Source organism: Psammomys obesus, unplaced genomic scaffold, assembly GCF_907164565.1.
Source record: "Psammomys obesus unplaced genomic scaffold, mPsaObe1.curated_primary_1811, whole genome shotgun sequence".
NCBI classification, from domain to species: domain Eukaryota; kingdom Metazoa; phylum Chordata; class Mammalia; order Rodentia; family Muridae; genus Psammomys; species Psammomys obesus.
In genome coordinates, this window is record NW_026596149.1 from 5911440 (window position 1) to 5935248 (window position 23809).

At 38.1% G+C, this 23809-nt stretch overlaps 1 protein-coding gene across 4 annotated transcripts in view; it reads right to left on the bottom strand.

Annotated features, from left to right (window-relative positions):
• Positions 1–23809, bottom strand: part of Malrd1 (MAM and LDL receptor class A domain containing 1) — a 698598-nt gene that overhangs the window by 574521 nt on the left and 100268 nt on the right. For all 4 annotated transcript variants that reach the window (XM_055593928.1, XM_055593929.1, XM_055593930.1 and 1 more), the window contains exons 11-12: positions 19502–19599; positions 8333–8506 (exon numbers count right to left, since the gene is read on the bottom strand). In XM_055593928.1, coding sequence (XP_055449903.1) covers positions 8333–8506; positions 19502–19599 — 272 coding nt within the window. The remainder of the gene's footprint in view (positions 1–8332; positions 8507–19501; positions 19600–23809) is intronic.

The following is a 23809-nucleotide window of genomic DNA, read 5'->3' on the forward strand; positions in this document are numbered from 1 at the left end:
AGAGCTGATATCATATCACAAAATTAGGTTAAATCCTGATAATAATTTCTGCTAAAGACCTTGTTCTGAAAAAACAGAGACTACAACCCAATCAAAAGCAAGGAAATATGAAAGTGTATGTCATGTCAGTAAACCTTTGGGCATTAAGGGTTTTTAGACAAAAACCAATTAATTGAAAAATAAATTAAAAAATAAATTATATGAATTAGCACCATCTTAGTAGAGACTAACTGAACTATATTACTTAAAAGAGAAAGAGCCTAGGATACATAAGCAAGCAGTTTCTCAGCATTCATCCCTGCCATTCACATACTTTAATGTGGCTTTTGATTGTGAACACATATTCTAACAGAGTGCTATTCACATTAGTACACTGTCCACCTTAGATGCCTTTGTATTGCTGTGATAAGAAACCGTAACCAAGGCAACTCAAAGAACAAAGTTTATTGGGGCTTACAGTTTTGGGACGTTAGAGTTCATGACCATAATGGCACAGGTCATGGCAACAGGCAGGCAGGCGTGGTGCTGGAACAGTAGCTGAGAGGTTATGTCTTCATTCAGAAGCATGAGATGCAGAGAGCGAGATAACTGAAATTGGCAAGTGGTTTGAGCTTTCTAAACCTCAAAGCCTAATCCACACCTCCTCCAACAAGGCCACACCTCCTAATCCTTCCTGACCAAAGCCACCAGTTATGGAGCAAGCATCCAAATACATGAGCCTACGGTTTTTCTCATTTAAGAAATGGCATACGAGTAAAAAACCATTTCTCTCTCATTTATGCCTAACACAGGTATAAGATTGCTTTGGCAGAGAATAATGGTGCAGATTTTAGAAAAGAGTTTTTGCATAATATATGCAAGCACTATAATTTAGAAAATGTTGAAACTATTAACTAAATACAATTTATTTGTGGCAACTTTAAACTTGAAAATTACCCTTTTATATATCATTGATAATTTGCATATATTGATAATCTGCAGTGATAATATCAATTAAAATAAAATGTATAATTCCTCTGATCCAAAAGAGAGACATTTATCAAGAGAGAAAAGGCAGAATGTTGGAGGTACAACTCTGTGTTCCTGAAGAGAAATTCGGTTTTACTCTATAGATTTAACTGGTGGTTCCTGGTTAGAGGTGAAGTGGAACATTGACAGACCATATCGTGAAGATTTGGCTATTTCATTTTGGCTAAACAGAACTACCAGGTGATTCACTAATATTATTAAAATGTACTTTTAAACTTAACTCAAAATTCAAAGAAAAACTGATATTCAGCCATTTCCAAACCTGCTTGTTTACATCTATGCAATTGAATTCAAGAGTATATATTGACAGCTTACTATTAATTAAAAATCAGCCACATTTTAAAATGGTTCTTTAATCTTATAACACATAACAATAAATAATTATCAGCAGATGTCTATTTTTATTTTTATGAAAATTTTTGTCATGGTCTGTGTGTGTGCATGCGTGTGCACATGAGCACGCGTGTGTGAGCAGGTACTTGCCATGACATCACCTGTACAATTCAGGGATAATGTGTATGAGTATGAGTCAACTTTTAACTTTCAATCTGTGGGAATTAAACTCAGCTCCTCAGGTTTCGAAGGGTGTGTCTTTTTCTCTGCACCATCTCACCTGACCCTTATTTTTATTCAATTGTTTTCTAACAGGTCTAACATGTCCATTTTTATGTTGAGGTCTTTGATCCACATGGATTTTAGTTTTGTGCAGGGTGATAAGTATGGATCAATTTGCATTTTTCTACATGACACATCCAGTTAGACCAGCACCATTTGTTGAAGATGCTGTCTTTTTTCCATTGCATGGTTTTGGCTTCTTTGTAAAAAATCAGGTGTCCATAAGTGTGTGGGTTTATTTCTGGGTCTTCTATTCGATTCCATTCATCCACCATTCTGTTTCTATGCCAGTACCATGCAGTTTTTATTACTTCTACACCTGAGAAACACCTTCAGCCAAATGGCTGGATACAAAATCAACTAAAAAAAAAAAAATCAGTGGCCCTCCTATATACAAAAGTCAAAAGGGCTGAGAAAGAAATTAGGGAAACAATACCCTTCACTATAGCCACAAAGGACATAAAGTATCTTGGTGTGACCCTAACCAAGCAAGTCAGACTTGTATGAAAAAAACTTTCAGTCTCTGAAGAAAGAAATAGAAGAAGATATCAGAAGATGGAAAGATCTCCCATGCTCATGGCTTGGCAGGATTAACATAGTAAAAATGGCCATGTTACCAAAAGCAATCTACAGATTCAAGGCAATTCCCATCAAATTACCAACACAATTCTTTACAGAACTTGAAAGAAAAATTCTCAACTTCATATGGAATAACAAGAAACCCAGAATTGCTAAAACATTCCTCTACAATAAAAGATCTTCTGGAGGTATCTCCATCCCTGATCTCAAGCTGTATTATTGAGTATTTTTTTTTTAATCAAGCATGTCTTTCTTTTGTGTTGTGAGCAGAAGTTGTTACCTTTAGGAACACAAGATCTATAATTACAAGTATGGATTAGTTTATTTAGAAGAAGTGTTTTAACAAGGGAAAAGGGAAGTCAGAACATTCTGCTTAAAAGATCCTCAAGTAGTCTGAAAACTAATTTTCTCATTAAATGTAGATGAACTTCCCTTTGAAAATTATTTTTAAACCTTTGTTGATTTTGTTTTATTTAATTATAATAATTCTGAAAACCACAAAATTTCTTGCTTTCAGAAATTATAACTCATAAATGCTGTTCATATTCAAGTGCTTATTTTATACACCAATAAAACTAGAAGCTTTCCCAAGGGGAAAAAATAAAACATACCTCACTCTCTACCTTGTTATGTAAAACAATGTGAAATAAATTAATTAGTGAACTAACAAAAAAATATATTTGTTAAAAGTGAAAAGAAACTAGAGTGTGAGACCAGCTATATTTTCTGTAGAATTTACTGTCTACAAGGCATGCGCCTGTATACAGTTCTAAACTTGTGAATATGGCACAGGTTTTATACTCATTTTAAAGTGAAAGACAAAAGAAGTTTAGAAAATAACTGGCTAAATATCAAACAACCACTAGAAAGAATGCATAGCATAAGACATTTTTACTTGTAATTACACAATATTACATCAGTTTATGAAATAACAAGATCTCTGGTGCTTAGCAGATGGTTCTCATCAAAGCTACCAATAACTCAAGCTTCCTATGGTCCTAGACAGGAAAGACTCAGGACTTGGCAACTTTACACAGATTTTTATTTTGTGTTATAAATCTTACCTTAACTAACTCTCTTGATAAATATTCAAATTGTTAATTATTAATAACAATAACTCTGATAGAGAATCTACTCTATGTGAATCACTCAATGTGAAAAATATTAAATAGTTGTTTTTAGGTAAACATGAAATATGATATAACTATGTTTAAATAGGAACATACACATTAGACCAATAAAAAAAACAATGGATAGTACTCAAATAAAAATACCTTTTAGATGTTAGAATTTAGAAGAGAAATTACAAAGAAAATAAAATTGCCAAGTGCAAGAATTTATTTTTATGAAAAAAAAGAAAAAGAAAAAGAAACTGAGCATAGCAGCTGAACATGAACAGACCAAGTTAAAACAGATTGGAAAGAATATAATTAACTGTTTGACTAAAATTCTTCCAATTCTTCTACCCAGGTGATGGAGAGATTCCAGAAAGGCTGCTAAATTAATTTTCTTACAGAATCAACAGAAAGCCTAATCCTTTCCCAGCAGGAGAATGAAAGTCCTAGCAACTAAGGGTGATTATATCCTAGGAAACTCAAAGCAATTTGTTCCCTGTTATGGTCTCCAATTCACATCAAAGCACCGCTGTGCATCCAAATTTCATGGTTAAAATGAAATACATAGGTCTCATAATCCAGGCTCATTCTTCTTGTCTGTGTTTAGACTGGATTGGATTGCTCTAAATAAATAGGTTCAGAGCTTAACCACATGGAGCCAATGATCAAACCAGGACCAAGTCCACCCTTAAATGATGCAGCCACCAGACTTAAGTGTGCAAACCTTCAAGCGTCTCTAAATATATATTCAGATGCAAGCTGAACATATAGGGTTCAATACACTGTCTAGGGAACAATATCATCTTTATTTTTTCTTAATTCATGAGCTTGTGCACCAAATCTTCATGCATAATTTCAGGATCTAAAAGACATCCCTGCAGAAATTTGATTAAAAAAACAATACAATATCAACATTTTTCTGGTATAGGTAAAAAAAAAAATGGTACAAACAAGATAAAAGCTGTATCTTTTTGAATAATTAATGTTAATACAGAAACAGATTGCTGGCATTTGTTCAAGATATGACCGCATGCGTGCTTCTTTCTTCATTATTGGCTGTAAACACTTCATAATTATATCTCATATTGCTATAGTAAATAGTTTATAGCATATGAGTATTATAGTGTACAAACGTATAAGTATAAATACACAAAATCGGAGCAGACCCATACAGAAAGTTAACGCAATTCCATAATTCCTATTCAAAGTCTATAGGGCCAGATGGGTTCAGGATCTGAATGATTTGGACTTAAGATTGTTGGCATAACCTAAGTATTGTTTATTACTAGAAGCACTACAGGGATGAGCATGGCAGAGTAAAAACAACCCACAATTAAATAAACTGTCCAAAGACTTCGCATTGATTCATAGCAGGTAAGGTGTTTAACTCTCAATTTTCAAAAAGATACTGCTTTCCAAGTTTAATTTCAGAAATTTCTGACGTGAGATTATAGATGCATAATGAAAAAATTTGGTGGTGAAGATTAAGATATTTCCGCCCTTTCTTTCTTTGTATTTGTCTGTATTTTCTAAAACAAATGTATGCTACGATGAACATGTAAAAGAATTAAGGAGAGACAGATGAAAGTACAGAGAGGATCGCTGCCTGCTCTTGGGTGAATTAAACATTTATGAGGTCAGGTCCCATTGTCAGGGATTGCTGGAAAGAAAAGCCAACATGTGGTGCCAAGTCGCAGACACAGGATAGAGAGCAATGGGATCAGTAGTCCAGGCTCCTGTGAGAAGCCCTTACCATTGAGACACCATAGCACAAAACAGCACAAAAGCACCAACCAATCTACAACTTTGTTAATATACTTTCAGATGGGAAGGGTAGTCTCAGTTTGCCTATTAAGACAAATCCAAAACTCAAACCCCAAACAATTAATACTAAAAAGAATAAAGTCTACAGTTTGTTGAAATTCTCCAGGAATAGTGGAGGAGAACTTCCAGTCACAGAAAGGAATGGCAGGCATTTCAGCTCATAATATCATTTCTCAGACCAACAAAGCTAAACATCAGAGCCCAGGGGTCCCTGCAGAGACTGATGCACCAACCAAGGATCACGCATGGAAAGAACCTACACCCCCTGCTCAGATGTAGCCAGGCACAGCTCAGTCTCCATGTAGGTTCTCAAGTAAGTGAAACAGGGGCTGCCTCTGTCTGTCAACAAACTTGGCTGCCTGCTCTTTGATTATTTCCCCCTGGTGATGAGGCCTTACCAGGCCAAAGAGGAAGAAGGTCTGGGCAGTCCTGATGAGACTTGATGAGTTAGGGCCAGGTGGCAGGAAAGAAGAACTCCCCCTTTCAGTGGATTAGGGGAAGGAGATAGAGAGAAGAGGGAGGGAGGATGGGAACCAGGAGGAGTTGAGGGAGGGGGCTGCAATTGGGATGTAAAATGAATACATTGTAAATAATAAAAAAATAATATTTCTCAGGGAGTTAGACCAATCTACACTTATTCTCTTTTGTTCCCAGCATCAGTAACAAACTCTGATAGATTGTTTTGGTGAGTTTCCATCTAAATAAAAATGAATATATTGAAGCAGCTGAATGTATAAAATAACCACTAGAGACAGAGTTAATGACCTCATTTTCTTGTTGTGTCACAGGCAACGGAGACTAACACTAAGATGAATTCATGGGTAATCTTTGCTTCAAACACTTATCTCAACAAAAGTCATCAGCAGTTTTATCCATTAAATGTTGGCATCGAGTCAGGAAACTTTCTCTAGCTATAGAAAAATGCTAATTATTGAATCTGGAGTTTTGATCAAAAGGACTTCCATTTTCCAAACATGAAGGAATCCACAATTTCCAAGCAATATGGAAATAATAACCACCACGGCGATGACAATAGCTGCCTCGTGCAAGTTACTCAGTGCTGAATATCCTTACATATATATATGTATATGTATATATATGTATATATACATATATATACATATACATATATATATATAAATATTTAATCCTTACAATGCTTCTGTAAAGTGATTAGTCATAAAAGTTGATATTTGCTCCATATTCCTCCTTTGCTGGCCGGGAGGAAGTGCCCTGAAGTAACATTGCTGCCATATGCTGCTGGTCTGTCTGCTAAAGCGAACAACATTTAACTAACAAGGGGTGTTAGAAGAATGCATCAGGCTAGCTCAGCTTTTCTATCTCACCTTTTCATTCCAGCTTCCTGTTGCAGGGAAGTTGCTGTTTCTCAGGAGGCATGTAGCAAGTGTTAACCTTCTAGTTGACAGGATCTTGAATAGCTGGGGGAAAGGACTTTGGGCATGCCTGTCGGGTTATCTTGATTGAAATGATTGGTCTTGGAGGACATAACCTCCAAGTGGACAAAACCATTACCTGGGCAGGAATTCTGAGCAGTATAAGACAGAGAAAGCGATCTAAGCCGTAGCTTCGATTTATTCCTCTCTGCTTTTTGATTGCAGAAGCAGTAAGACCAGCTCCTTCAGGTTCCTGCCACTGTGACTTCCCTGCCATTTCAGTATAACCTGGAGCAGTGAGTCAAAATAATTTATTTCTCCTTTAATTTGCTTTTCCAGGGTATTTTATCACGGCAAGAGGGAATGAAACTAATATGCATACATTCTGATATTATTTATGGCCAACACAAAAATGCTTCTGCTACAGTGAAAGCCCAGTGTTTCTTCAGCAATCAGTTACTGTCTGGGTACTATTTAGTCCAAGTGCAAATCCTATTTTAAACATACAGTTGTAGAATTTAATAGCATCCACACTAAAAAGTTTTGTTTCTGTTTGCTATATTATCTCAACTGATTTGGAAGTATATATTATATGAACATATAATATTTATCAACTCCAGTCCCAGCAGTCCATCTATTATACCATATCAATAGAAGAAACAGAAGATTAGAAGGCTTAAGCAAGATCCATGAAATAATATATTTGGGCTTGGACCCAAGATTCCAAAACCTATGTACACAGGAACCATCTTCACTACCATCTTTTTAGTACTCAGCCTCTCCCAGAGTACTTCATTTATCATAACTATTTTTCTCTCACATTAGGAAACAGAAAGATACAAGATAATATTTGCAGTGAGTAAGATTAATAAGCGGACACTCAGAGCCCCGACTCTGAGGTAATGTGTATTCAACATCCCATCATTTGATCAAATGATTTAGTTTCTATAATTGTATCATCAAGAAAAAATCAGGATTAGGGTTAGGAACAGAAAGTCAAAGCTCAGAAAGATGGGAAATGCTACATTCATGTAGGAAGCAAGCTACAGTCACCTGCTTTTATTATTGAACAAGACAACTGTATCAAAGGCTAACTAGCACCCTTGTGTTATTGGACAATAACAGAAGGACAAAAATATAGACACAATCTAAATCACTTTTCTTTATCTCAGATATGTCAAGTTCACTTAGGAAAACACATGTTTTCTTTATTTTTGACATTTTCATACATATATCCAATGAACTGATTATATTCATCCTTCTTACCCTGTATTATCTCTCATTCTATCTCTGTGAACTCCATCTTATCACCTCGGAACCCCATTTAGAGAAAATGAAATTCCATCCCCTTCAGCAACCTAATTCATTAGCTCCTTGTGAAGATATGGGGTATCATGAGCACCTCTTCTATCCATAATGAATGCTTAGGCGTCCAGCCTTGTGCAGCTCCGTGGAAGCTGCGTGTTCATGGTGGCAACGGCTCTGTTGTATCTAAGTGGCAGTGTTTCACTCTTCCTCACCTTCAAGTTCTGAAATTTTTTCCAGATTTCTCTTGTCCCAGCCACCTGATGTAAGCTTTATTTCTGATAATTGCTACACTTCCATACATGATTCTGAGAACTTAGGTCAAAGTACCTATCTACTTGCCCCTGAGTATTAATATGCTTGTTTCATTCACACAGTAAATACTTACTGGATAGGTTACTTTGATGTCTGGAATGATTAGCATGAAACACATACCTTCTGATGTGATGCATTAGTTCCTTTTGTGCTTACCTGGAAAGGCAGAGTAGATTCTCCAGCTTTTGCATGGAGATCCAGTTCTGCCTGGCTCCACTGAGTTTCAGAGAATCCGGTCACTTCACTCTGCTTTATCAAACTGCCGTCTAATGATGTTCTTGTAAAAACAGAGAGACGGGAGTGCTCTGATAAATGATACCAAAACTTCACCTGGAGAGAAACATCTGGAATTATACACGTATTCATTTGACTATCTAGTGCATTTTATCTATACTTTAAAATCAGTGGGGTGATCGATGTGGCTAGATTGCCTTCATGCTCATTTTTAAATGGAATGTCATTCTCAAATCTCTCCCCTCAGAACTCAGCCAATCCTGGAAAAGTGCAAGAACAACAGGTCATGAAGAAATGATGGCCCTCTAAATCACCTTGATCTAAGTATATATGAACTTATAGAGAATGAGGCAGATTGCACAGGGTCCTAGAGCTGAAAGTAGACACATGTACACATGGCTAGCCTAGAATCTCCACTTGATAACCACTTATAAAATAATATGTAGTTTTCTCTAAGAGAGTCTCACTGGGGAAACTAACTTTCCTTAGAGGGAGATCATGGCCAACAGAAAACAAACTGAACGACATTATTGGAGGTTTCTTCTCTCATAATGTTGTGTCAGGAATTTTAAATTTTAGTCTTATTTTTTATTTTTATTTTGCTATATTTTATTTATAGATTTTGCTCTTTTTTTTTTTACCCTACAAGTCCTCTGGGTGTATATTTAAGGCTTCCCAGTTTAGTGTTTTTAATGGAATAAGTGGGTCTCTGGGCCCATATCTGTTTCTTGTATTTTTTTATTAGGCTCATTTCCTTCTGTTTGTTTGTTTTGTCTTATTTCAATGTGTTAGCTTTTATTTTGTATTGTATTATTTATATTATATTATTTATATTATTATATTATATTATATTTATGATATTATATTATATTATATTATATTATATTATATTATATTATATTAATTATATTATATTATATTATATTAATTATATTATATTATATTATATTATAATAACTATTATTCTTTAGAAACCTGTTTGTTTTTAAAGAGAGACAGAAAAGGGATGGATCTGGTTGGGAAGGGAAGGAGTAGAAAGGAAATGAGAGCAGTAGATGGAGGACAAACTGCAATCAGGATATATTACATGAAAAATATTCTACTTTTAATAAAAGAATTTTAATAAAAATGAAAATAATAGGCACTAAGATGGCTCACAGAGTAAAGGCTCTTGATGTTAATGCCCGTACTCGATACTCATGTAAGTTGTACACACCTATATACCAACACCCTCTACGTACATATAATAATTTATTTCGAAAATGAAATTAAAATACCCCAGAAGACTTCAATAATAAACAAGACTTTTTTTTTTCCTGACATTAAAATGTGCAATCCCACAAAACACTGATTACTTTCATTGAACCTTTTATATTTCTCCCACTGGAAAAAGTTCTGGCCACCTGTAATTTGTTATTGTTAACAATTGTCAAAATTGTATTAAAAATAGGATAAAAATATGCTGCAACAACATAAGCTTGAGGACACATCTGTGCCAGCGCAGTCCCGGGTCCTCCCACTCTACTCCCAGAGAAATTTCCTAGGTTCCTCATCTCTTGCTTTTTGTAAGTCTAGGTTGTGCAAATAGTGATTTGAAGTTACAACACCAGAAATAATTATGTATGCTATTTTGTATTCAAACTCCAAATGAATAAAAACTTTCTTTGAAAATTAGTGTTTTCAATAGAGCAAAATTATAACAAATAAGTTCATTAATTATTCTGTTATATTATTGATGAACTTGAATGTTCATAGCCTAGTAATCTTCAATAATTTAAGGCACATAAAATATTCTTTAGGAGGCTAGAAAATTTTCATCACTTTAGTCCTTAGTCATCATTAACGACGATAGTATCTAAGAGGCTGTGGCTTGACTACATACTGACAAAAATAAAGGGAGCTCTCTATTTGCTCCTAACAGCCGCAGCTCTGACAGGCACTTCAGCATTCATTTGTTCTAGCAATACTTACCACACACTTTCTCAGGAAACTGTACTGTGTAAGGAAAAGATTAATTCTTTCAGTTTGGGGATGATTCATTCTGCATAATATTCTTTTTCAAAACTTCCACAAAATAAAGTTCAGATGCACAGCGATTTTTCATCCTACCCATTATCATATAGAGAGCACTAAGGCTGTAGAGACATCTTAAAGAGAAACGAAACATTCAACATAGGAGTTTTTTTAAGCTGGTAAGAAATAGGCGTATTTTAATGTTCTTTTAGCATTCTTCGGTTTGAAATACTAACCATTGTATGTCCCAATTTGACATTATTTTTCTGTGTAGATATAATTGCCACTACCTGATCAAAACATCCTTTCTGATTGTCCATTTCATCTTAGACTTTGTTGCCAGGCCTAAGTTCAGACCTTGACAGGTAAATTAGAAATGTAAAGTCAAAGGGAGTGTTTAATTAAGTACCATGGAAAGCAAGGACTTGTTCCTTGGTGTCAATTAAATTTTAGATCCCTGCTGTGCATCCCACCATGTCCCCAGGCTGTGAATATGCAGAAGAGAGCTTCAAACCTGGTTGTGCAGGATGTGCTCATACCCCATCAGTATTCGGGGCTGTCAGACTGTCACTCAGACCTTCACTAGAGTGAAGTCATTTTAATAGTTACTAAACATAAATGCCAAGGAGATCCATATGCAACAGCAGAGGAGCTTACAAGTTATATTTAAGAGAATTTGCATTGTAGAGACTTAAATCCTTCAGCTCAGCATAGACCAAGCAACCTTCCAAAGTCTTTTCAAATTTAGTATTGTTAAGGGAGAAGTGACTAAACTAAACACAGTACAGCTGGGGTTTCAAATAGATAATCAAGGGTAAAAACCCCCAAAGCTCTCAGTCAGGTATATACTCATGCGGCCTTTAGAAATCCCTTGCAGACCCATTACAGCCATTTTTGTGTGGTAGTCAACACCCTGAAAGACAAAAAAGGAATACATGGACTGTTCATGGTTTAGTTTTCGTAAACATTTAGAAAAAGGAGATGGGAGAAAGGGAAAGAGAATAAAGAAAAGAGGGAGGGAAGGAAAGAGGAAAGAATCGATATCAGATAATGAATAATGTCTTTGATGCCCTTGGGAATCAAGAACATTTCCGTGGAGTTGGGGAAGATAAGGAACACCAGAATGTATGTGTAATAACAAATGTGCAGCATAGTGTAGATGTTTAAACATAAATTAAAACACAGCAGAGAGAAAAGTTCAGCTTTTTGGGTCTGTGATAGTTGTCCTGTACTTTTTGGCTAAGACTTACTTATAAGTGAGTACATACCATGTGTCTTTCTGGGTCTGGGTTACCTCTCAGAATGATATTTTCTAGTTCCATGTATTTACCTGTAAATTTCATGATGTCCTTGTTTTTATTTCATTTATATGTTTATTGATTACAATTTATTCACCTTGTATCTCTACTGCAGCCCCATCCCTTGTCTCCTCCCAGTCCCACTCACCCTCCCTCTTCTCCTTCTATGCCCTTTCCCTAGTCCCCTGATAAGGAAGAACCTGCTCCCCTTCTATCTGACCCTAGCTTATCAGGTCTCATTAAGTCTGGCTGCATCATCTTTCTCTGTGGCCTGGCAAGGCTGCACCCATCAGGGAGAGGTTATCAGAGAGTGTGTCACTGAGTTCCTGTCAGAGACAGCCTCTGTACACCTTACGAGGCAAGCCACATGGAAACTGAGCAGCCAATGGGATTCCTTTGAAGAAGGGGTCTAGGTCCTCTCCATGCATGGTCTTTAGATGAAGTATCAGTCTCTGCAGGCCTCACTGGGCGCAGGATTTTTTGGTTCTGTTGGTCTCCTTATGAAGTTCCTGTCCCCTCCAGGTCTTTATATCTGCCTCTTCTTCCATAAGGATTCCAGCACTTTGCCCAAAGTTTGGCTATGAGTCTCAGTATCTGCTTTGATACTCTGCTGGATAAAATCTTTCAGAGGTCCTCTGTGGAAAGCTCCTGTCCTGTTCCTTATCTTCTCCTACTTCTTGTTTGCCCTTCTGAATAAGGGTTCTGCTTCTGGGTTACCTCACTCAGGATTATCTTTTCTAGTTCCCACCATTTGCCTGCAAATTTCATGATTTCCTTGTTTTTAATTGCTAAGTAGTATTCCATTGTGTGAATGTACCATACTTTTTGTATCCATTCCTCCATTAAGGGACATCTAGGTTGTTTCCAGCTTCTGGCTATTATGAACAGAGCTACTAAAAACATGGTTGAACAAACGTCCTTACTGAATGGTGGGCATTTTTTGGGTCTATGTCTAGGAGTGTTAGAGCTGGATCTTGAGGTAGCACTATTCCTAATTTTCTGCGGAAGCACCAGATTGATTACCAGAAATGGAGGGTTACCCTTTCTGCACATCCTCTCCAGCCTGCATTATCCCTTGAGTTTTTGATCTTAGCCATTCTGATGGGTGTGAGGTGAAATCTCACCAACAAACCAAGTAATCCAATTAAAAAATGGGGGTACAGAGTTAAACAGAGAATTCTCAACAGAGGAATATAGAATGGCAGAGAAACACTTAAAGAAATGCTCAGTGTCCTTAGTCATTCGGAAAATGCAAATCAAAATGACCCTGAGATGTCCTTGTTTTTAATAGCTGAGTAATGTTTATTCCATTGTGTAAATGTACCACATTTTCTTTATCCATTCTTACATTGAGGGACATCTAAGTTGCTTCCAGTTTCTGTCTATTATGAATAAAGCTGCTATGAACATAGTTGAACAAGTGTCCTTAAATTATTGTGGAGCATATGTTGGGTGTATGCCCAGGAGTGGTATGGCTAGGTCTTGAGGTAGAACTATTCCCAATTTTCTGAGAAAGCGACAGATTGATTTCTATAGTGGTTTTACTAGTTTTTACTCCTGCCAGCAATGGAGAAGTTCCTTTTGTTCCACATCTTCACCAGCATGTGCTGTCACTTGAATTTTTGATCGTAGCCGTCCTGACAAGTGAAAGATGGAATCTCAGAGTTATTTTGGTTTGCATTTCCTTATGAATAAGGATGTTGAGCATTTTTTAAAGTGCTTCTCAGTCAGTCATTCGAGATTCCTCAGTTAAGAATTCTCTGTTCAGCTCTATACCCCATTTTTAATTGGGTTATTTGGTTTGTAGGTGTTTAATTTCTTGAGTTCTTTATATATTTTGGATATTAGTCCTCTATTGGATGTAGGATTTGTGAAGATCTTTTCCCATTCTGTAAGCTTCCTTTTTGTCCTATTGACTGTGTCCTTCACCTTACAGAAGGTTTCAGTTTCATTAGGTCCCATTTATAAATTGTTGATCTTAGTGTCTGTGCTATTTGTGTTCTGTTCAAACAGTTGTCTTCTATGCCAATGAATTCAAGGTTATTCACTACTTTCTCTTCTCTTAAATTTAGAGTATCTTGTTTTATGTGAGGTCTTTGATCTACTTGGACTTGAGTTTTGTGCAGGGTGATAAATATGGATTTATGTGCATTCTTCTACATGCAGAAGTTAGACAAGCACCATTTGTTGAAGATGCTGTCTTTTTTTCCATTGTGTGGCTTTGTAGATGGAAGGAGTGAACTGAGTGGAAGAGAGGGTGAGGAGAGGAATGGAGATGGGCATTAGGTCGTAGGTTGAGTGGGAAAAGAGAATGTAAATTGGTGGGGGAGCATCTCTGGACAGGGGAGCCTCCCAGGAGTCTATGGGAGTCTATGAGGGTGACCCTAGCTGAGACATCTAGATGTGAGCGGGGATTTGGAGCCTGAAGTTGCCACCTCCTGTAGCCAGGCAGGACTTCTAGTTGAATTAGGGTGATACCAACCTACCCGTAAAACCTTCAACCTGAAATTTGTCCTGCCTAGAAGAAGAGTAAAGATAAATATGGAGCAGAGATCAAGGGAAAGGCCAACAAATGACTGGCCCAACTTGGTACCCACTGCATAGGAGAGAGGCAACCCCTGACACTATCAATTATAGTCTACTATGCTTGCAGATAGGAGCTTAGTATAACTGTCTTCTGAGAGGCTTCATCCAGCAGTTGATGGAAACAGATGCAGAGACTCACAGCCAAAAAATAGGTGGATCCCAAGGAGTTTTATGGAAGAATGGGAGAAAGAATTGAGGGAGACAAAGGGGTCAAGGACTCTACAAGAAGACTCACAGAGTGAATTAACCTAGGCTCATGGGAGCTCACAGAAACTGGACCACCAACCGAAGAGCATGCATGGGCTGGACCTAGATCCCCTATGCATATGTAGCAGATGTGCAGTTTATTCTTCATCTGGGTCACCTAACAATTGACGTGGTGATTGTCTCTGTCTCGGTTACCTCCCGTCTCTCTTTTTCCTATAGCTGAGTTCCCTTCTCTGGCCTCAATGGGAGAGTATGTTCTTAGTCCTGCTGCAACTTGATATGCCAGTGTGGGTTGGTAGGAGGGAGGGGGCTCTCCTTCTCTGAGGAGAAGGGGAAAGAGGGATAGGGGAAGGAGGGAATGAAGGTGGTCCTGGGAGGGGAAGAGGGAGATGCTGTGATCAGGCTATAAATTAATTAAATAATTAAATTAATGAAAAAGAGAAAAAAGATGTTAACCCAGCTGCCATGACTGCTGCTTGTTGCTATGCCTCTCCACCATGATGAACTCTTATGCCTCTGGAACCATAAGCCCAAATAAACTTTGTTCTATAAGTTACTTTGGTCATGCCATATGTCACAGCAACAGAAGCATAGATAATAGACTTCCCTGTCTTAGAACTCCCCAGCATAGCCATCTTGTCCTTTCCCAGGTGTATTCCCCACTCTCAGCTACCCCTGTCCTTGCTTCACATCTAACCATGTCTCACTTGTTCTTGTTTTAAATCACACCTGTTATACATTTTAGCATCAAGAACAAGAACGTGTGGAATGACAAGGATCATAATTAAAATATAAGAAGAGATTTTTAAAAGAGATGTGTAGGTCGTGGAAATGTACCTCATCCACACTTCTGCCATTATTTCTGGCTTAACGGCATGAGGCCAGGCAACCACAGCACTGAACTCCTTGAAACCAAGAGTTAAAATAAAAAGGTTCTTGTTCCTTTAAGTCTCTTCTGTCAGGTATTTTGTCATAGTTCTAAGGAAAGTAGCTAGCACACTGTCCCTGGCAAACTTCACATGTTGTTAGAGCAAGCATGCATTCACCCTGTTACTGTTAAACTCCAGCCTCAAGATCTGTGATTACCACAGAGTAATAATACTACTGAACCATGGAGAGAATGTTTACATTGTTTTACCCATGAGGTCTGAAGGGGAGAAAAACTACTTTAATGTTTCTTGGTTTGTTTGTTGTTCATTTGGTTGTTTTGTTTTGTTTTTGACATCTTTGACTCTAAAGAATGCACATCCCAGGTTGGCTGAGAAACCCAGGTCCAAATATGGAAGTCTGCTCCATTGGGACTTCAGTGTGAAAACCAACCTTCTTCAAATCATCCACCTTTGTCCTGCTTTTCAAATGTTTCTTTAAAAAAAAAATCCAAATTATGTTCAAATGAAGCCACATTAAAATAATTGCAAAGTGAGTTGGATAATTTAAAAAAAAAACCTTGAAACACTGAAAGTACAGGGTTTAATATCAAGCTTTCTGTATTTAATCGCAAGATCCTAAAAGTAAAATGCTGTGGTTTTTGTACAACAACAAATGTGAATTCAGAAAATATTAGTGCTCACATTAATCTCCTTCATATTCCATATTTCCTAGCTAATTATAACCAGTAACTACACTGCAACATCAATGAGAAATAATGGCTTCTGGTCATCATGTGCTCTGTTTGTCTTACCTCCTATTTTGAGGCAACGTGCCAAGTTTCCACTACTGGCTGAAGTGACTTTAGAACTTCTAAATTAAAGTTCACGTCGTGAACAATGACAAGCTGCAGGAACAATGCACATACTGGAGCCATGTGTTGACTATACATAAAGTACAAGGTAATTTATATAAAATGACCCTAAATTGTGCTATTAGAAAAGGTGACTCACAAGAAAGCTCATGTTCCTTTAAAGTCCTTTCAAAAACCAGCCTTAATGGTATCTGCCTGATATGACTGTGTAGGGGGAAAATAATCACATAATTTCATGAGATGGAGGCTTTAATCATATCGAAGTGCCCAACTTGGATTATTTTATTGTTTTTCAGTATTATTTCATAATAAAGAACATTTGTTCCATAAACAGAACTATTATCAATATGTTTTGAATCAGAGAATCAGTCAGATTCTCCAATTACCTAAGAAGAGGGGAATTTGGTTTGCTTGTTTACTCTGTGACTTTTCTGGAAGTATCATATATAACCCTACACTTATAAATAAGGACGTTTTATGCACTGAAAAAAAAGCCCTTGAGTGAAAATGTTAACTATCTGTACCTTTGGCCACAAATGGCCTTCTTTATAGTCTCCTACTAGTTTCTAGGCTAAATGTGTTATCAAGTAATTCAAACTCCTCTCCAGTTCAAAGATGGCTAACCCTGAAGCAGATGTATACAAAGAGAAAACCGAATACTTCTGCACATCGGTAGTGGGGCTTTGAATCACACTCATTTTCCATAAGAATAGGGGAACCATTAAATCAGTGTCTGAAGCCACTGGGAATAAAGCCTTGGCTCTGAGGTCAACATCAATATCAGAAATGACTTCTCACTGAGAAACACCTGAAAAATAGCAACTGCAAAGCTACATCTTTTACCAAAAACACAGAAAAGTTTCCTCAAAAGGAAATTATGAAAAAACAGATATCCCAATGACTAACAATAATTAATGATCATAAACAAGGATAGAGTGATGAAAACCCAGGACATCTTCAAAGAGAACACATAACGCACAACATGCAACTACACACACATACACACAAGCACATACACATCTGGGTTTTCAATGACACTTTATGAATCCTAAGAATGTTGTACACTCTTAATATTTGTTTCAAAATACATGGAATGAATACAAAATTAATATATCCTATTCCTTTGCATTTAATAACTTTTGTGTTTATAACTCAGTGCATGACCTCAAGTTAACGCTAAGCTAGCTTGGAAAGTACTTTTTAAAGTTTAGAAAATTGCTCCTTGGGATTCCTAAAAAAATAGATATCGCTCTATCACATAGGGTTTAATTAAAATAAAGGAAAGGTAGAAACATGTCGAGGGCATTTGGATAAGGTGGAAATGGAGGGGAGATAAGCATTGTCTTTAATCTTCATTCTCACAAAGAAATAGCAGGGGGCAGAAGTTAAACAACAAAAGAAAGTAAAAACAACCTATTAAGAGCTCTGGGCACCTAGACTCAATCTGAAAACTTAATTCGTTTTACCCTTCTGGGTGATACGTAATTCACCATCACGGGTATCTGGGTAAATGGCTACCACCCCATACTTAGAGTAATTCACCATCACGGGTATCTGGGTAAATGGCCGCCGCCCCATACTTAGAGTAATTCACCATCACGGGTATCTGGGTAAATGGCTGCCACCCATACGTAGAGTAATTCACCATCACGGGTATCTGGGTAAATGGCCGCCGCCCCATACTTAGAGTAATTCACCATCACGGGTATCTAGGTAAATGGCTGCCACCCATACGTAGAGTAATTCACCATCATGGTTATCTGGGTAAATGGCCGCCGCCCCACACTTAGAGTAATTCACCATCACGGGTATCTGGGTAAATGGCTGCCACCCCATACTTAGAGTAATTCACCATCACGGATATCTGAGTAAATGGCTGCCACCCCATACTTAGAGGCGTGAATTCACTGTGTGCTTCGGTATTGGTCTAGTCACTGTTTTCTGATCAGTAAAGACTCAAAAGTTAACTGAAATCTTGAGGTTCAGAGGCAGGCTCAGCTTCTCTAAAGGATGGAAAATAAACATGATAAGCAGACACATCTGATTTAAGGGTTAAGTATAACAGAAAATTAAAGAACTAGTGAATGTGGGTTGTGTTAGTTACCATTTTCATTGCTATACTCCAAATGCATGATAAATGATTCTTAAGTTCGGAAATGGTTAATTTTGGTCCATGGTCAGGTTACTATCTGTCATGAAAGGGATATCATGCAGCATAAGCTGCCTCTCCTTGTGGTCACATCAGCAGACTCCCTTAAAGGAGATACCATGATACTGGTATGCTGTGTCCTTTCCAACTTAGGGCTTTCCTTCCCACCTCCATGCCATGGTCCCTCCTTCCCTGTAGAAAACATGTCTGCCACAGGGCCGAGGAGTGTCAGGCACCTGAATGTTTTGCTTGTGAAGTGAGGAAAGAGAGAAATATGGATGCTAGCGCGAAGCTTTCTTTTATGTTGTGTCCTTTCGGAATCCCAGTTTATGGGATGGGTCCTTCCACAGGCGGGGTAGGTCTTCCCATTTCTGTATATCACAGACATATCCAAAACTCCATTTCCGTGCTGATTCTTAATCCTATCCAGTTGACCATGAAGACTAACTATCACACCTACTATGTGCCAAATGCAGTGCATGATATAATTAAATTTCATTCTTATGTCCATGTGCAGGAAGTCCACTAATGCTTATCATCTCACTGAAGACACTGCCCCCAAAGTCGTGGTCAAACACTGTGTACCACAGTTGATCCTAGCCAAGCAGAGATCTAAATCTCTGTCAGCTGCATGCGGATGTTTTCTTCTCTGTTGTGCTGAAACGGAAGGGAAATTTTACTGTTTCTGTGTTTGCATTAACAAACTCACTGAATATAAAGTCTCAATAAGTGTAATTTTTCTGTATATATTCATCCTCCCTTGTTATTTTAGCTTTGTCTCCACAGGCATTTATCTAACCTCCTCAGTTCACACCCTTGATCAAAACAGGTGGTGAATTAGGCAAGGTGCATCTGCCTCAGATTACTCAAAGGCCCACATGAAAAGAATATAAAACAATAAAAGCCATAGCAGGCCCCACAAGAGAAGAGTGTAGGTGGTACGTTTCAAAGACTTTTAGAAGGACACAGCATTTCTTGCTGAAGGAGCTCTGGTGAAACTTTTAAGCCATCCTGAAAACGGTAAGAAGCATGGCAGGCATTTGCTATCAATGCAATCTGAACTCAATGGCAAAGCAAGGCTTGGAAGAGCTGGTTACCTGGCATGGAGTAGAGGCAATAGATGATTTCTTAAGGATGGGACTTCCGAGCCTGGCCAACCCAGTGGATTGCTGTGACCCAAAAGAAATAAACGATCCTGGAGGGGGAAACAGAAACAGATGTAAAGTCACACTCAGTTACTAGTTCTTGTGTACACTTAGCTCTTTGCCCCCGGGTCTTACTCGACTGTCGCTCTCGTAAAGAAAATCACATTTTCACTTATTTACCATTAGGCTCTGTAAATTTCATATGCATGGCATTAAATATCCAAAATAAAATTTAATTGATAAAAGATAAACTCTGAATCCAAATTACCTAAACAAACATTTTTATTGCCTTAACTCCTGTCATAGAGTTTGAAATCAAATTAAATGGAGCTTCTGAGTTTACAATTAGATATTCAGCATCCCCTCAGGAAATTCTCTTGGGAGTTTTATTTTTAAGTCTCTTCAAAATGTACTGAAGGAGATGAGCGTATGCAATGAGTCTGGTTCCTCGTGGGGCTTACATGTTTGACATTGTTGTCTTGCTGGAGGGGATGAGAGCTTAATTAAAGATCTAATCTAAACATTAACAAAATAACCGCCTTTAGATTGTAACTGACGTGGATATACTCATGGCAATCGCACAGGGGACAGCATCTTTTAGCAGCTCAGAAGATCACGCACCCAGAGCTGAATAAGGGGCAGCATCCTTGAATATTGAAAACTCACAAGGAAAGCTATGCCAAACAACGTTAGTCTCTGATCCCACCCTTTGATCATCACAAAGTGACAGGCAGAATGTAACACAAATGGTCTCTAAGCAACTTATAAAGCCAACTGTTTGACTTGGAGAACACCTCATTCAGAGAGTGATTTTCCTGGATGCACATCAGTGCTGGCTGTATTAAGAAAGGGGGGAGCTTCGTAATCAATTATGCTGTTTCATAGATCCCTGTCGGTGCTCTCATAAACATCCCTATCACCGCACCTGTTGCAAATCATATACCTGTTAAAGGCAATAGCCTAGAAAGTAGATTGTTCATGCTCTAAGAATGGAAAAAGCAGTCTCTAATGAATATAGGCAAAAATCATAGGCAAACTACATATGCTAAATACACAAAACAAAGAGTAAATAAAACAAAATCAACCCAAACAAGTCTGGCTCAGGAATTTTAAACAGAAAGTTTAAAATCAAGAAAGAATATAAAATTGTCATTATTTACAGACAATAATAGTAGATCTATAAAGGAAATGCAATTGCTAAAGACACTGGGCTCAGGGGTTATATTTTTAAAACAGTTAAGTTTGAGGTTGGAAAGAGATGACACAGCTGTTAAAAGTGCTGACTCTCACTGTGGAGGGTCTGAGTTCCCGGTCCTCACCATCAGCACCCACAACCATCTGTAAATTCAGCTCCCATGGAGCCAGCTCCCTCTTTTGGCCCTCTCAGGCACCCACACACTTGTGGGTTTCACACACACACACACACACACTCACACAAAAATTAATCTTTTAAAAAGATCAAATAAATGTGTTATTCAATACACATGCAATAACTAAGAAGAATTTTTAGAGTGAGGCATTTATAATGGCTGCAAACGCCTATATCACGACAAAAGATGTTCAAAGTCTCTACATTGAAATTATGAAATATTTAGTGAAATTAAACAGTATCATCTCAATAAGTTGATAAATTTGAAACTTCTTAAAGATTTGACTTTATTATTTTTAATTATGTGTGTGTCTCTAGGCTAACACACACACCAGTGAGCACAAACACCTTCTGGGGCCTTAGCTGTGTGTAACTGGCAGTTGTAAGGTGTAAGGCACCAACACAGGAGCTGGGAACTGAATTGTGCTCTTCTCTGAGAGCAGGATGTGCCCATAACTGCTGAGGCCTCTCTCCAACCTGAATTTATTATGGTGCTACAGAGCTCAGAAAGGAGTGAGCCCGCATGCTTCTGTCACTGTGGGGAGACACATACACAGTGCCAGGAGCAGAGCTCACTTGCCATTTCAGGTACCCAAACTCAGTCCGTCTGCAGCAGAGAAGGTAGCAAGCTCTACAGAGCTCCTGTCCCAGAGATTCCCGCGTAGTGACCTCTACACTGACAGAAGAACTCTCTGAGAGTCAGCACATAAAGGGGTGGACAAGCCCTTATTTCCCACAGGTGACCCAGGACCAGGAAGAGTAGGAGTCCCTAACCCATTAATATGAATATATTATAGGTATTGGACAGACCATACTGCAAAGATGAAACACATATCAGTCAATACTGAGACATGTACATTGGATATATTTTCAGTTGATAAAAGAATAAAAAAAAGTGGTTTTTATACACAGTGGAATATTACTCAAGTATAAAAAAGAGGAGAATTACTATAAATCATTTGTATGAACAAATTTCAAATCCATGGTGCTAATTTAAAGAGGTCAGAATCTGGAGACTGTACAGTGTATGACCCATTTACCTGCCACTCTTTAAACAAACAATACATTTGGAATAGATATCAACAGGTATATGGGTACAGGTGGCTGGGTACAAGAGAACTGTCAACTACAAAGTAACATTTGGGAGAACGGAATCATTCTACATCTTTATTTATTTGGTATATATTAAAACTCACTGTGTTCTTCACTGAAAAGACTGTACTTTCCTATATTTTAACTATAATTTAACACAAAACCACAAATAACTGATCATAATTTATAATGTATAGGAATGTCTGTAAGCTATATGCACAAACATACTATGTATATACCTGTGATCTATGTGTGAGTCTCCCCCGTTCCTGTGAACTTCCGTTTCATCACCTCCTTTCTCTTCCTCATCCTCATTCTGCTTCTCCACCTCTTTGATTTAAAGACCACTACTGGGGGAGAGGGGAGGCAGAGCCTTTCAGAGGGCCTCTGTGTCAAGCTCCTGACTTGTTCCCTCTTTTCTCCTTCTTCTGATGTCCATCCTCTTTGCCTTTCTGGATAGGGATTGAGCATTTTAGCAAGAGTCCTCCCTCTTGATTAGTTTCTTTAGATGTACAGATGTTAGTAGGTTTAACCCTTATTATATGTCAATATGAGTGAGTATATACTATGTGTGTCTTTCTGCTTCTGGGACAGCTCACTCAGGATGATCTTTTCCAGATCCCACCATTTACCTGCAAATTTCAAGATTTCCTTGTTTTTTATTGCTGAGTAATATTCCATTGTGTAGATGTACCACAATTTCTGTATTCATTCCTCCACTGAGGGGCATCTGGGCTGTTTCCAGTTTCTGGTGGTATAACTGGATCTTGAGGAAGCACTATTCCTAGTTGTCTGAGGAAGCACCAGATTGCTTTCCAGAGTGGTTGTACAAGTTTACATTCCCATCAGCAGTGGAGGAGCAGACTATCAATGCAGATGCTGAGACTTATGGGCAACCTTTGGGCAGACTGCAGGGAATCTTATGAAAGAAGTGGGAAACAGTAAGAGCTGGAGAGGACAGGAACTCCACAAGGAGAGCAATAGAACCAAAATATCTGAGCACAGGGGTCTTTCCTGAGACTGATATTCCAACCAAGGACCATGCATGGAGATAACCTAAGACCCCTGCACAGACGTAGCCCATGGCAGTTCAGTATCCAAGTGGGTTCCATTGTAATAGGAACAGGGACTGTCTCTGACATGACTGATTGGCCTGCTCTTTAATTACCTCCCCCTGAGGGAGAAGCAGCATTACCAGACCACAGAAGAAGACAATGCAGCCACTCCTGATGAGACCTAATTGACTAGGATCAGAAGGAAGGAAAAGAAGACCTCCCCTATCAGTGGACTTGGGGAGGGGCATGCATGCAGAGGGTGGAGGATGGGAGGGATTGTGACAGGAGGAGGGAGAAACCACAGGGGGGATAGTGAATAAAGGGTAATTAATAAAGAATTTTTTAAAAAAAGATCACTACTAAGGAATATTAGGTGGCTCAGTGGGTAAAGGAGCTTGCTGTCAAGCCCCAGCTGGATTCCTGGACCCACTGATTTCCAAAAGTTGTACTCTGACCTCTGACCTCTGACATCCATAAGTCTCTTTCTCTCTCTCTCTTACACACACACACACACACACACACACACACACACACACACACACACACGACATTCATTTTAAAGCCACTACCACAAAGATGCATTGACCGTAATACTCAGGTAAGCCTTGGTGCTATCCTAGCATTCCTACTGGAAAAGACACACACACACACACACACACAGAGAGAGAGAGAGAGAGAGAGAGAGAGAGAGAGATAACTTTTGAGCTCTTACTACTTGAAAAATCTCAGCAAATACAATCCAAT